The 12,777-nt window shown below is 58.0% G+C and overlaps 6 protein-coding genes and 2 non-coding genes across 8 annotated transcripts; 6 read left to right on the top strand and 2 right to left on the bottom strand.

Annotated features, from left to right (window-relative positions):
• The first annotated feature begins 1,071 nt into the window (after positions 1-1,071).
• On the top strand, positions 1,072-1,176 carry EHS24_003690. Its single transcript has one exon. It is a non-coding gene; the product is annotated as a tRNA-Leu (tRNA).
• Positions 1,177-1,454: 278 nt separating this feature from the next.
• On the top strand, positions 1,455-3,110 carry EHS24_003689 (uncharacterized protein; the record flags this gene model as incomplete). Its single annotated transcript, XM_028619342.1, has 5 exons — positions 1,455-1,546; positions 1,710-1,748; positions 1,819-1,918; positions 2,320-2,580; positions 2,688-3,110. The coding sequence occupies 5 exons, from the start codon at positions 1,455-1,457 to the stop codon at positions 3,108-3,110; spliced, it is 915 nt and encodes a 304-aa protein (XP_028472211.1).
• A 382-nt stretch (positions 3,111-3,492) lies between these two features.
• ALG12 (dolichyl-P-Man:Man(7)GlcNAc(2)-PP-dolichol alpha-1,6-mannosyltransferase) lies at positions 3,493-5,361 on the bottom strand (the record flags this gene model as incomplete). Its single annotated transcript, XM_028619341.1, has 4 exons — positions 3,493-4,101; positions 4,154-4,893; positions 4,935-5,151; positions 5,206-5,361. The coding sequence occupies 4 exons, from the start codon at positions 5,359-5,361 to the stop codon at positions 3,493-3,495; spliced, it is 1,722 nt and encodes a 573-aa protein (XP_028472210.1).
• A 281-nt stretch (positions 5,362-5,642) lies between these two features.
• Positions 5,643-5,753, bottom strand: EHS24_003687. Its single transcript has one exon. It is a non-coding gene; the product is annotated as a tRNA-Leu (tRNA).
• A 1,242-nt stretch (positions 5,754-6,995) lies between these two features.
• EHS24_003686 (uncharacterized protein) lies at positions 6,996-7,969 on the top strand (the record flags this gene model as incomplete). Its single annotated transcript, XM_028619340.1, has 5 exons — positions 6,996-7,066; positions 7,128-7,323; positions 7,366-7,573; positions 7,627-7,930; positions 7,966-7,969. 5 exons carry the CDS (start codon positions 6,996-6,998, stop codon positions 7,967-7,969), a joined length of 783 nt encoding a protein of 260 aa, XP_028472209.1.
• A 1,608-nt stretch (positions 7,970-9,577) lies between these two features.
• Positions 9,578-11,003, top strand: EHS24_003685 (uncharacterized protein; the record flags this gene model as incomplete). The annotated part of the gene is made up of 4 exons (XM_028619339.1): positions 9,578-9,749; positions 9,799-9,919; positions 10,649-10,797; positions 10,846-11,003. 4 exons carry the CDS (start codon positions 9,578-9,580, stop codon positions 11,001-11,003), a joined length of 600 nt encoding a protein of 199 aa, XP_028472208.1.
• Positions 11,004-11,294: 291 nt separating this feature from the next.
• On the top strand, positions 11,295-11,616 carry EHS24_003684 (uncharacterized protein; the record flags this gene model as incomplete). The annotated part of the gene is made up of 2 exons (XM_028619338.1): positions 11,295-11,415; positions 11,471-11,616. The coding sequence occupies 2 exons, from the start codon at positions 11,295-11,297 to the stop codon at positions 11,614-11,616; spliced, it is 267 nt and encodes an 88-aa protein (XP_028472207.1).
• An 808-nt stretch (positions 11,617-12,424) lies between these two features.
• EHS24_003683 (uncharacterized protein) lies at positions 12,425-12,758 on the top strand (the record flags this gene model as incomplete). Its single annotated transcript, XM_028619337.1, has 2 exons — positions 12,425-12,554; positions 12,658-12,758. 2 exons carry the CDS (start codon positions 12,425-12,427, stop codon positions 12,756-12,758), a joined length of 231 nt encoding a protein of 76 aa, XP_028472206.1.
• Between the last annotated feature and the right edge of the window lie 19 nt (positions 12,759-12,777).

Below are 12,777 nucleotides of genomic sequence, written 5' to 3'. Positions count from 1 at the left end.
CGGTTGATTTTACCGTACCGGGTAAATTCTTTACTCGGCGCAAAAAGATTTCGACCATACGGTCGAAACCACATTAAGTCAAGGGGACTGAGGACTGCCGTCTCCTGCCCGGTGGTCGCATTGAACCCTCACCGGGGGGGAGCCGTTTGGTATTCGATCCGTTTTGGTATCGATCCTTACAGCCAATATTCGACCAGACATGGCCCGGCACGGTTCGCCCGAGCTGCTCTGCTCCTGGGCTGTGTCCACCGGAGCACACCGCTTTGATTCCATCAAGCCTAGTATTCACGCTGCCTCGAACAGAGGTTATGGTAGGTCCCGGTCTGGGATGGGTATGCCAGTTGCCCATATGTGTCGCGGTAACCACTCCGCTACTGACCACTTTATGATATCTAGTATGCATGGGCCCTCTTGTACGAGGAAACGGAAGTATTTTTTGATTACTTTAATTAATCAAGCCTCGGGTTCATTAGTTCCGCTTTCCGTAATCCGGGTAATAACTCCTCACACGTGACCTCTGTCACGGACTTCTTCTCGTCTCCGCTCGTGACGTCACTTTTTTTTCCTCCGCACACCATGCATAACAGGACGTTGCCACCGCTTGCAGACCACATGCATGCAATGCATGCAACATGCATGTATCGCACAACTCTGCCCCGGGTATCTCCTCCGCAGAGCCAGAGGCCTCGTCTCTGGCAGTGTGCGCGACGCAGCTTGACGCGCCCATAACCACCCTCCCAACGGCACTTCAGTGAACAGACCATTCCTTCGCAAGGGCCACAGACGGCCCATTACGCTGCAACCTCCGCACTCGGACCAGGGTCAAAGATCGATCAGAGAGTTCCCAGGGGCCGCGGCGAAGGGTACGGAGTAATCGGCGTACAACGTGCATTTATGTACGTTGTGCCGAGAGGCGACGGCGGCCACGTTGAGAGATGGGAGAGACTGATCGTGTCTCTCGCAAGAGAAACACGTAGAGGGCCGACCACTGCACGCGGGCAGACGTGATACTGCGTTCTGGCCGGCGCGGCGGCTCGATGATGACGCCACTTACATCATAGTAGCATAATAGGCACTGTGGCGAAATTGGTATACGCGCTGGTCTTAAGCCCCGGCTTTCAGGGTCCTAAGCCTCCCAGTTCCCCTGGATTACGGGTTCAAGCCCCGTCTGTGCCAATTCTTTTTGTTCTGTGGCGCAGCCGTAAGCAATGCTGATTAGGAGCACGGATGGCATTAGGAGTGTTTTATTAACGGAAGCAATGCTGTATGGTGGCGTGCCTACGGACCAACAACAACATTTAACAGGCGCCCCAATGCTATGGCTCCCTAGCTCCGCCTAACTCATTTATAGGCGCGTGACTCTCGGTGCCAGCAACAACGATACACAGCAACTGACGCGCCGCGCAATCAATCGTTGACAACATCTCCACCACCTCCATCTACCCCGTCTCACCATGCAGTCCTGGAAGAACTTCTCCGCGGCCCTCCCCACGGTCGACGTCTCGGCCCTCAACAAGAACCTCCGCAACACCGTCCAGGCCACTCGGTGAGAGCTCGTTCGCGTTCCCCACCCAGCGTTCCCTCCGTCTTGCCTCCCGTCGACTACTGCCTCCCTCTCGACCCATCCATCCTTCTCACCTTGCCCCGACCATCCCCTTACCGCCACCTCACCTTCAGCCTTTTATAGACGCAGCTGACACCACCTCCAGTGAGCGCCTTGGCTCTGTTGGCCCCGAGGGTATCACCGAGTAAGCATCCACAGCAGCTGTCGAACACGGCCCGATGGCACCGCATTGCGCTGATACCAACCCCTCCCAGGCTTCCTGCCGAGTACAAGACCCTTGAGGCCCGCGTCGACGCGCTCAAGGACGTTCACCAGAAGCTCCTCAAGATCACCAAGGTGTACGAGACCGAGTCGGTGAGTGTCTTCATCCCCCGTTTTGTCGCGGTGGCCAGCTGTGCCAGCGAGCGAGCGAGCACACGGGTCAGGCACACCGCTTTGCCTTCCCGGCGGCGCGGCCTTGCTCGGTGTGAAATGCGTGTTTCTGTGGGCGTTTTTTTGGGCTGGGCCTTTTTCGGTTTGGCTCTCATGGCAGCGGCGGAGGCGTCCTGCGCAGCAGAAGCGTTCGTCGCCACCATCCCACGGCGGTCGCTGTTCACACAGGCAGGATGGACCTCTGTTTCCGTCGAACTCGGAGGCACAGAGTGACCGTGTTTGGCCTGTGTGTTCCGCATGGTCTCTTTTGTTTGCGGGCACGCCCATCCCCTCCTACACGACCATGCCTATCCCAAGCAACTCCGCTGATGCTGTTCTCCCAGTACGACTACCCTTCGGACATTGCCGAGAACCTCACCGAGGTTGGCCACCAGGCGCAGGCCGCTTGGTCGACGTTCGCCAACAAGAACCTCAAGAACACCAACCTCCCCATCCCCATCCCCGCCGAGAAGGCCAAGGGTACCGCCCAGCCCAAGACTCTGCCGCACGCTCTGTCGCGCGCCGCCCTGGCCGGTGCCACCGAGCTCGGCGCCGAGGACAGGCTCGGTGCCGCTCTGGGTACTTATGCCCAGGCCATGGACAAGGTGAGTTGTGAATCTGGAGCGGGGAACCGATTACTGTGGCATGGGCAGGCTGGACTGTGCGCCCGACACCGCCTTGATCCCCTGGCTGTATGACTAACACCTCCCAGGTCGGCGAGGCCCGCATCTCGCAGGACGGCGTCATTGCCGAGCGCTTCGTGACCCCCTGGCAGGCGACTCTGTCCACCTCGATCGGCCTGGCCCTCAAGGCCCGCGCCAACGTCAAGACTGCCCGCCTCGAGCTCGACTCTGCCCGTGCCGGCCTCAAGAACGCCGCGGCCGCCAAGCAGGAGCAGGCGCGTCTCCACGTCGAGGAGGCCGAGGACAAGCTCGTCCAGGCCACCGAGACCGCCATCGGCCTCATGAAGGCCGTCCTCGAGAACCCCGAGCCTCTCCAGAATTTGTCGTCGCTCGTCAAGGCCCAGCTCATCTTCTTCTCCACCGCCGCCGAGACTCTGAGCGGCATCCAGGGCGAGATCGAGGAGGCCGCCACCGCCGCCGAGGGCGAGTACCGTACCTCGCGCGGCGCCTAGGCGACCCCCTCGGACGACGATCCAAACGCATCTCTCTCTTCTAGTCTCTTAGAGGATAACAAAAACTGATTAAAGGAGCGTGGGAGACGCGCCCACGGCGCGTCCTTGTGTCATTTGGGTACATGTAGAGATTCTGGCAAGGCCCGTGCGTGCGTGCGTGCGCGCGTACGCTGGGAGGAGGAAACGTTCTAGTTCTAGACGAGGAAGTCGACCCCGGCCCGTGACGATGTGGTGTGATACAGCTTCCCTTTTTTTTTGATACACGAGCGCCTGCGGCTCAATGCAGATGCCTGACGAGAGCAGAGACCCGGCCGTGTCAACCCCGAGCCAGCTGCTGCTATGTGACAAGAAATTCATCAACCTCTACTAGCACGAGGTCCCTCTAGTCCACCCTCTTGAGGATGGACAGCTTCTTGCCCCACGCCACCTCGAGGAAGTACTTTCCACCGCGCCTCACGCCGTTCAGGCCGCCGATGTTGGCGACCTCGGTCCACATGAGCTCGCCATTGCGGTACGCCTTGTGGCCCGAGATCCAGCTGGCGGCATTGTGCGTGATCACATAGTCAATGTCGGCGGCCCACGCGCCCGCGGGCGTGAGCAGGGCGACGTCCTCGTTCTTGGAGTAGACCCACGTCGGCGACTGTTGAGCCGGGAACGCGAGGGCGCCAGAGGTGCCCGAGGCGGCCGCCGACGCGTGGGTGAATGTGAACAGCGTCGCGCCGGTCTGGAGCGGGTACGAAGGGAAATGGATAGTGGAGCCCTCGGGGATGGCCAGGGTGTTGAGCGTGGTCCATACCTGCCCGCCCGGGTAGTTTGCCGTCGAGACGTAGGTGGAGAACGCGGTGACGGCGAGCGTGATAGCCAGGAGGGCGAGCACGCCGAGACGCGTGACGACGCGGCCGGCACGGTGCGGGATGTACCACAGCGCCGAGGCGGTGGAGCCTGCGAGAATGTTGAGGATGGGCATGACGTAGACGATAAAGCGCCATTCCTGCAACATGTGCGTTAGCGAGACGCCGGCGCGACACAAAAACTCAACCCACCTTGTGGCCAACGGTCGTGAGGCAGCCGACGAGGGCGACGACGGGAGGACCAAACACGCGCGAAACTTCGCCCACACAGCGCTGGAGGTTCGTGTCCGAGATGACAGAGTCCTTGTTTCCCGTAATGGCAAGGACGATGGCCCAGAGGATACCGCCGTTGACGAGGGGCAGGGCGCCCGCGAGCATCTTGCCGAGCGAAGTGGCATAGAACGTAGCGTGCATGACGCCCCACTCGTCGGCGTGGCCGTCGACAACGTTGAAGATCATGGCAGACAACTCGGGCCAGAGGGCCGAGGTGGGGGTGAAGCCCGGGAGCGACTCGTGCGGGAGTACGGGTGCCCAGAGAGTGTAGTCGATCGGCGCGGCCACGAGAAGAGATCCCACACCGCCAACGACGCCGGCAGCGAGAGCGCTGAGCAGGCTCATACGACGGATAATGACGAGATTGAGCGCAAGGGGCACGACAAAGAGCGCCAGCTCGAGACGGACCACAGTCGCCACAGCGGTCATGAGGGCGATTCCGGCAAAGTTGCGGCCGCGCAGGACGAGCGAGACGGCCAACACGACAAAGGGCAAGGCAGTAAAGTTGGGCAACGTGCGGCCGGCATAGTAGGGCACGTGGAACTGAATGAGGGAGATGATGACAAAGAGCTTGGCCGTGGAGGGACCGTAGCGAGTCCAAATGGTGCGGGCGAGGTGTGCGTACGATGCAGAGAAGGCAAACGCAAGGACGAGGCGGACTGGCGTGTCAGCTGCAGGTCAAAGGCAGCAGTCATCTTACCGAGAACCTGCACGTCCACCGAGGTACGTGTAATGCCTCCCAGGTTGGCGAGGGCCGCCACAGGCCAGGAGACCACCGCAAGGAGAATAGGAGGAAGGAAGGAGCGGGGGACAGCGCCGGGGAAGGTACGATGGTCCCACTGGTGGTCGACGCGGGCGCGTGATGAGGTAAAGCACGCAGTTGAAGAAGGGAGAGAGCAGCGATACGTGAGAGATTGCTGTGTCAGCTGGACAGGAACATGGCTCGTCATCATTGACTGTCCTGGACTCACCATCTCAAGCGCACGCGGCGCAAAGCCATACCTCAGCACGTCGTACGCAGCATGGATGGTGAAGCTCTCCTCGACCTTTGTGTACGGCGCGATCAGGACGTGCGCGGCAGGCACGCCGACGAGGAGGAGTGCGAGCCAGATGGGGAGGGTGGGCATACTGGCGAACGCAGCAAGAAGCAATAAAGGAGCGTGGTGGTTGGGGAGACTCAACAGAAGAAGTCGTCGTCGACGCACCGAATATGCACCAGGGTTGTGACGCGCTGCGGTGGAGGTCCGCGCTTGGCACCGTGTGCGGGGTGATTTGGTTCCGAAAGTGGCGCCGATCGCCAACCGCCATCACCACACCATCCCACACTCTCCTCTCCTCTCTTTCCACATCGTCCATTCAACCTTCCAGACCGCCAAAAGGATGGTTCGGGAGACAATGAAGCCCCTGATGACGAGAGTGGGATTCGAACCCACGTCCGAAGACTGCGGATTGACATGCTCTTCGAGAAGAGAGAGGAACAACCTTAACACAGCGCCTTAGACCGCTCGGCCATCTCGCCGAGTACGTCGCTTTCCAGCGATGCTGTTCGGTTTGCGAGTGAACAGGACAACGGAGAGCAGGCCGCCGAAGCATAGCGAGTGGTCAGAGGTGGAGAATAGCCTGGAGGGCAATGCTGGTTGAGTGACAGAAGCTTGAGTCACAGGCTTTTGGGGGATTGGCATGTCCCCGATGTTGCCTGGAGTTTTCGGCGTCGGTGGTATGTTGCCTGCGAGTCCTGTCAGCCAGACATAGGGGCCCAGGCATAGTTTGCAGACTTTGTAAATCTTAATAAAGCCTCCCAGTTGGAAGACATGTGCAGTGTGTCCAATCGGTGTCACTTCTGAAGGCTGTCGTCGAAATCTGTTCATTTTGCCGGGTTTGGCTGTGTCGGGCTAGTGTAGGGTCGGTGGCACTTCACTCTCCGCTTCAGGCCCAACATTGTACATCTAGCTCGCCTCCCTAAACTTGATCCCACTGACTGACATGCTGTAGTCTTCGCTTCAGACATTTGGGCACGCTTAATCTACCTTAGCGGCCTGCCATCGGCAGTGGTGCCAGGTGAGGTTGAGACTTGGATGAGACGCGGGAGCCACTCCCCTCCCTTAGACTGAACTTAACGTTTTGGTTTCCCACTCTTGTGGGGCATACACTACTCGTCCTGGGGACGGACAGTGGTACAGTGGTACAGTGACGTCGTTTGGAGCCGTCTGTGACGATCGGGGCTATCCGAGGGAGGCATGCTAATGGGGATTCGGGGTGCCCTTGCCGACGGGTTAACAACTGCAGAGGGGGGGTCTCTTTGAGACATGTTTGATGGCGGTGCTGCCAGCGCGCCTTGGTCCATGGCAGTGAGCCCGAGTGTCGCTGACAATTTTCAGACTCCAGGAACTGCCCTCGTTGCTCAGATGGAAAAGTGGGTGCGGTGATCCTCGACTGTGATCCTGTGATCCTCTGTTGAGCTGTTGTGAAGGTGGGTTATCAGCTCATCGGATATACCGACAGATATATCCGAAGCCGGATCGCCAGTGCCCCAATACTTCTAGGCGTGCGACCGTCAAAGGCCGCCGTCGGGCTCACGCGCGCTCACGCCTTTTTTTGTTTAGGCGTGCAACATGCACACCCAGAAGCGGTGATCCCTCAGGCACCTTCAGTCGCCACCCGATCATCCCATACTCTCTGTTGTCTGTGCATCCAGCTCGCCCACCTCACACACACACACGGCTTCAAACAGAATCATACGATTGCTCGAATTTAAGCAAGCATGGTCCCCGTCACCGGCCCTGTTGACTACACCGTTGCGCTGTGGAGCGAATACCCGTGGTGGCCCTACAGGTGGGTCCTTGTCCTTCTCATCCCCGCCTCTCATCCCCGTCTCCCCTGACCCACCATGCAGATACGACTTCTTCATCTCTCAAGCACCTGCTATTGGTCGCGAGGTCACCACCCCAACTGTGTCGTTCATCTTCCCCATCTCTTCGCCCCAAACCTACCACCCTACCAACCTAACTCCCCCGTTCCGCTTCAAGCCATCCGAGGTGCCTCTCTACTTTCGCAAGTTCTATTGGTACGAGAACGGGGAAACCAAGTCGGTACGTACCAAGTGGCCCATTGTTTATTTGCTGAACGGATAGATTACTAGAGACGAGCTCAAGATGGCCTGGCATATCCTGGGTCAACTGCGTCGGTCTGACATGGACTTGGTTGTAAGCCTCAACACGGCATGCGACTTCGGCCTGGAGTCGCCTATCAGCACGGTTGCGTTTCACGCCGCCTGCGAGCAGGCCTATTCACTCAGAGAACCCCTCGAGCGCTGGACATTTCGCAACTCGACACTCATCGGTGCGTTCGTTCAGCTACCCATTGATGTACACTTGTCTGACGTTACTGTACAGCTGGACTTGCCTCGCACTTGAACGACATAGCCGACCTCGAATACGCCGGTATTGTTCCAACCAGTTGGCATCGTTACGAATGCGAGATGACGTTCGAGACGCTTGCCACCCTGGATGCCAACATCGCCCATACCGATTACCTGTTCCGTGCCTCCAGGCTCATTCTCGAACAAGGCGTGTACGTTGAACCCGAATGGAAGGCTTTTGAGTCCCAAGTGCGCGCCGCTATTCAAGGCATGGAGGCCTTCCGCATGGTAGAGGGCAGCAAGCCGAACCCAACTTTCCGTGTTCGCCAAAGGCTCAAGTGCGTGACTCCTATCATCTTGAGCTGACTTTCAGTTGACTTCCGAAACTCCATCAAGAGAATGGCCGCCATGGAAGGCCTGCCGCCTCGTTTCGGCCTGCAGAAAATGCTCAACTTTGTTTCATATGGTCCTTGTATCTGTGTATCCTCCTGTAATATGCCATTTTGTATGTTTGTGGCCAGGCGATTCCTTGCCACTCCCAGTTCCATTTGCCACGGCCACTGCCACTGCCACTGCCAAGCCAGGCACCATTTGGCTCAACCATCCGCAGTCGCAGTGGCACCTCGTGTGGTTGATAATGACGGCTTCGAGGTCCTGCGACAACAATGCGCAATGTATAGCGACATGGAGGGGCGAGACGTGAGTTTAGGCGGATTTGGGTGGTCCCGTGCCGGTTAACACGGCCCGCGGCCAGGTTTAGCAATAAGAGGCTCCTCTTGAAAAAATCCCCAAACAGATGGTGTACCGCTTAGGGGATTAGTGAAACCACGCGTTTATCTCTCGATCCGGAGCTGTACAGTACAGGAGCACAGACGATGCAGCCATGCTGTGCGGCTATGAATCGTGTGCAGAGTTTGCAAGCGGGATGCGCAGCACTTGCGCGCTCCGAATAGAGACGGCCCCACCGCCTTGGCTCCGCACACACACCCGCACGCACACGAAACACGCCGCTGAAATTGAAGCAGCACAGCCGTGTTTTGCATTCTCCTCCATCCTCTTTCCATTTCATCCACCAGCAGTGAGGAGCATCACGCATCCATCCAACCTGTGCCCTTTGGGTCACGGTCTCGCCTTTTTGGAACTGACAGTTGCTCAGAGCCATGGACTCCACTCCCCCGCGACAGCCACCTCCCGTCATCGAATGCGGTCTGCTTTCCTCCCGTCCACGTCAACAAACCACATCGGTCAGCAAGCCCACGCTCCAACCCTGCACTCAGAACCAGTTGCCTGGCGGCAGCGTCATCTGTAAGAGATACTCTGACATTGACCGGGGCGCCGAGACACTGCACTCTTCATGTCACTTCATCCCCCAGCCGCACAATCCCTTCGCCACCCTTCCACCCCGCACCGACTGACCACGAGGTAGGGAAAAGGGTGTTCTGCCTTGGTCACCAGTGCACTCTCGTCCACTCTGGTGAGCTTGCAAGGTGGGGAGACCTGATAGAGTGGGTTGTTCCATCCCAGCTGTAAGGTAGAAGGGAACAAGCATGGATACGTGGGGGGGAAAGCGAGAAAATTTCCAGTTGCCCTTGGGCCCGTTGCAGTTCTTTGGCAAATCGCGCGCCTTTTGAACGGAGCGCAGCTTGTGAAGCACATGCAGTCCGTAGCCATTGTAAAAGAGTGTCTCTATGTTAATGTCTAGAGCTTCACATCCAAGGGATGCATGAGGACTGTACGTAGATGCATGAGGACTCTACGTAAAGAAACGACGGCCACAGAGGTGCAATGCCACAGTGAGGTTGACGTCAACCTCAGATTGCTCGCCCGAAACAGAGTGTGTACGGTAGATATAACCCACCGCTGCCATTTGTTTCCTTCTTCCACCTTACTTGCTCCAGAAATCTTCGGTGAGTATCACGCGTCCATCCAGCCTCCTTTGGGCAACCGTCTCAGCATCCGGGCACGGGATCCACTGACTGCGACAGATGATGGCATCCTCTCAGCAGCAGCCCCCCTCTCCACCTCCTACGACTGCCGGACAGGGCCTTGAGGCGCCCACCTCTACTCCTACGGCCAACCCTACTCCTACGGTCGTCTCCATCTCCGCACCCGCCGTCTCCATGGACGAGTACAAGGTCGTGGGTGGCTTTTCCCTCCGTAAGTCGGGGCTGAGGCAACATTTGGACCTTTGTTGACGGATGTCAAGACAAAAGCGACATCGTTGGTGTCGGCATGTTTGGAGTCCTCGTCTGCTTGTTTGGCTTCGTGGGTGCCCTTGCTCATGAGTCCTCGCTCGGATGCCTCGCCGCTCTCATCGGCATGGGAATGTGCATGTGGTTTGTTCGCGTCATGACACTCTAGACGCTCATGCATGGAGTCTCCCAACGGTTGGGACGCATGTTCGTCATGTCTCATACTAACCCATCCCCATTCCTCCATCCCTCAATCCATCGACCACGACGCAGGATAAGTGGGCTGTGGGTGGTGCATCCATGCACACTTGGGCAATGCTGGAGGTTGTGAGACTGTCAGGGATGCCCGGCCTGGCTCGTCGTCGAGTGGATGGTGATGTGGTGGCATGCTCGTTTTTACTGAAGCGGTCCAGTTGACTGAACAGGAGAGGACTGGCCGCGCACCAGTTGGCCAGTTGCCAGTTGCGGTTCGGTGGCAACTCGCCGGCCTTTTGAACGGAGGGCGGCTTGTCAAGCACATGCAGCCAGTGGACATTGGGAAAGAGTGTCTCTATGGGTACGTATAGAGTTGTATCGCAATGAGTAGAGGCTCGGCATCTGCATGGACTGGAAAGAAACAGCAGTCATCGTATAGAGGTGCCACAGGCCACAGGACACGGTTGGCGTCAACCGCCAATGCCTGTGCCAGGCGCAAACACTCAAACCAGCTAACCAGCGCCCGCTCTTTCCTTCTTCCCACTTCCTTTTACAACAAACCAGGCTGTGAGTATAACGCATTCGTCCATCCCTCAAACCATTCCTTGCCCTTGCACGCGACTGCCTCGCCATTCGGGCACGGGGTTCACTCATCACTGACAGCCACAGCATGGCCTCCTCCCAGCCTCTCTCGTCGCCTCCTCCCACCATCAGCGGCCAAGCGTTGGTGGGACCAACGTCGACGCCTGCTTTGGGACCAGCACCCGGCCAGGTCGCTGCCAGCCCGGAGTATAAGACCGTGTGTGCTGTCTCGTTCCGTGAGTCGGGCTGCGCCAACATTTGGACCGTTGTTGACGGATGTCAAGACACCCGCGACATGCTCGCGATCGCCTACGTGGTCCTGCTCGTGTTCGTGTTCGCCTTTGTCCTTGCCCTGTCTCAAGGTTCGGCAGAGGGCAGCAAGGCGGCACTTATTGGTGTCGCGATGTCGTTCTTGTTCATCGGCTACATCCTGTCGCGTTAACACGTCAATGCATGTGGCTTTAAGGATCCATCAGTTGGATGCATGCGCTTCATTGACCCACTCTACAGACCAATCGGCATATCTCCATCCCTCAATTTACTGACCACGATGCAGGATACGAAGAGGTTGTGGTAGCGCATCCATTCACATCAGTGCAATGCTGGGAGATTGGGAGATTGTCATGCTTGCCAAATCTGGCTCGTCGTCGAGTGGATGGTGATGTGGTGGCATGCTCGCTTTTTTTCGCTGAAGCGGTCCAGTTGACTGAACAGAAGAGGACTGGCCGCACAGATGAGCACATCCATCCCCGGCTACGCGGTTGCCCCCCAAGTGCCAACCTCTACGCTCGCGAGCACCACCAGGTCGGGCCCCGCGCGCCGCCCCGCCACGTACCCTCCCGGAATGACCATCTGTAAGTTATGCTACGTTCTGCGCGCATACGTGCATGTTGGCTGACGGACGTCGAGGGATCCTGGGAATCTCGGCCGCTCTCACCGTTGCCTTTGCTCTCGGCGCCACCATCATGGTCGCCATCGGCGAGCTTGGCGCGGGTGGAATGTACTTCGCCCTTGCCGCCCTCTTTGTCCTTGTTGTCATCTCGTGCAAGGAATAGGCCAATGAGTATTATTACATGCTCAGCCCTCAAGCATGCAGACCATTGGCATGTCCCCACCCCTCAATCTACTGACCACGATGCAGGCTAAGTGGGCTGTGGGTGGTGCGTCCATGTGCACTCGCGTAAGGCTGTGAGCTTGTGAGACTGTCAGGGATGACAGGTCTGGCTCGTCGTCAAGTGGACGTTGAGATGGTGGGCTCCTTGTGTGTACTGCAGCGGTCCAGTGGATTGAACAGAGCGATGTCTGATGGCCACGCGACAGTTTGCTCTCGCCTGTATCGCCTATGGCCTGAAGGATGGTCTGGTCTGGTCTATGCTTCCAGACCAGCTGTAGGAGCAGGGGAACAAGGATGCAACTGGTCAACTAAGGCCAGAAAGTTGAGCCAGCGGGTACAGCCATCAGTGGCCGAGTTGCTGTTCGGTGGCGACTTGGCGCCTCTACCACAATGTGGCTCGGCAAGGACATGCAACCACTGGCCAGTCTGAAAGGAACTCTGCGTCTTTGTACAGGTATACCTCTGGAGAACAAATGAGCACGGCCTGGGCATGCATATGGAGAGTGGAGAATGCGACCAGCGCGCATCTGTGCCAGATGGCCACACGGTGAGGTTGACGTCAACCTCCAAACGTGCCAACCCGAAACGCACTGTGACATGTACTACACCAGTACCAGCGCCCGTTGTTTTCCGTTTTCCCACTCTTCCCTTTCAACAACTACCATCAGTGAGTACAACGCATCCATCCATCCCTGCCGACTGTCCCCTCGCTTCTCCGCATTCGGGCACTGACAGTGTCAAAGGCAAGCATGTCGACCTCGACAGCGACCAGTCCGCAGCTCCCCGCCACCGCTGCGCCTGTCCCGTCTCAGCACGCCAACCAAGTCCAGCAAATCCAGCAGACTCCAACCACCTCCTGGAAGGACCAGATCTATTTGGGTAAGTGGTGCTATGCGCTATATGCTGCGTCAATACTTGAATATTGATTGACGGATGTCAAGACGACTCCGCTTGGTGATGGTGTACTGTTTCTTCATGGCAGTTTTCAGCGTCGCTACCCTCGGGTTCCTCTTCTACGGCTCCGTTGCCGCCGCTGGAGGCTCGTTCGCGGCGGTCACGCTCTTTGCCTACAAGCTGAAGTAGGATTGGCCCCATGACAAAT

Source organism: Apiotrichum porosum (genome assembly GCF_003942205.1).
Source record: "Apiotrichum porosum strain DSM 27194 chromosome Unknown scaffold_18, whole genome shotgun sequence".
Lineage (NCBI taxonomy): Eukaryota > Fungi > Basidiomycota > Tremellomycetes > Trichosporonales > Trichosporonaceae > Apiotrichum > Apiotrichum porosum.
Note: the sequence above shows the minus strand (reverse complement) of the source record. Positions and strands in the feature narration are given on the sequence as shown.